The 784-nt window shown below is 44.1% G+C and overlaps 1 protein-coding gene across 2 annotated transcripts in view; it reads left to right on the top strand.

Annotated features, from left to right (window-relative positions):
- The window catches only part of DHX35 (DEAH (Asp-Glu-Ala-His) box polypeptide 35), a 90,867-nt gene that overhangs the window by 26,393 nt on the left and 63,690 nt on the right, over nt 1-784 (top strand). For both annotated transcript variants that reach the window (XM_011974966.1, XM_011974965.1), the window contains one exon: nt 345-449. In XM_011974966.1, coding sequence (XP_011830356.1) covers nt 345-449 — 105 coding nt within the window. The remainder of the gene's footprint in view (nt 1-344; nt 450-784) is intronic.

Here is a 784-nt window from a genome sequence, read left to right as displayed (position 1 = left end):
CAAAAATTAGCTGGGCCTGGTGGCGCTTACCTGTAATCCCAGCTACTTAGGAGGTTGAGGCAGGAGGATTGCTTGAACCTGGAAGGTGGAGGTTGCAGTGAGCCGAGATTGTGCCATTGCACTCCAGCATGGGTGACAGAGTAAGACTCCGTCTCAGTAATAATAATAATAATAATAATAATAATTGTAAAAGTTATTATGCTTGTTCTCTAATAACTTGTCTTTCATTTTTCATTGTGTTCACATACTATTTAAAATATAAATGACCTTTAGATTTTCCATAGTATGTGCTCTGTGCAGTAATTTCTATGTCTCTATTTTCAGCATGATCTTTCTTCCCAAAGGTTGCAGGGAGAGTAGCTGAAGAAAGGGGTGCAGTGCTGGGCCACGAGGTGGGCTACTGCATCCGCTTTGATGACTGCACCGACCAGCTGGCCACGAGAATTAAGGTAAAGTGCTCAAGCTGCTTTTCCTAGTAGAAATAAGGAAGAAGATTATTTTGGGAGAATTAAAAACATGTAGCCCTTGCTGCTATACAGGACATTGATACCATGGCAGAAAGTGAAGAAAATTATCCTGACATTCAGAGACTTTAGTCAGCTGGGAGACACAGAGCTGTTTCTTTCTTTCTTTTTTTTTTTTGAGACGGAGTCTTGCTCTGTCACTTAGGCTGGAGTACAGTGGCACGATCTCAGCTCACCGCAAGCTCTGCCTCCCGGGATCATGCCATTCTCCTGCCTCAGCCTCCCAAGTAGCTGGGACTACAGGCAACCGCCACCATGCC

Source organism: Mandrillus leucophaeus, unplaced genomic scaffold (assembly GCF_000951045.1).
Source record: "Mandrillus leucophaeus isolate KB7577 unplaced genomic scaffold, Mleu.le_1.0 Scaffold150, whole genome shotgun sequence".
In the NCBI taxonomy this organism is placed as follows: domain Eukaryota; kingdom Metazoa; phylum Chordata; class Mammalia; order Primates; family Cercopithecidae; genus Mandrillus; species Mandrillus leucophaeus.
Note: the sequence above shows the minus strand (reverse complement) of the source record. Positions and strands in the feature narration are given on the sequence as shown.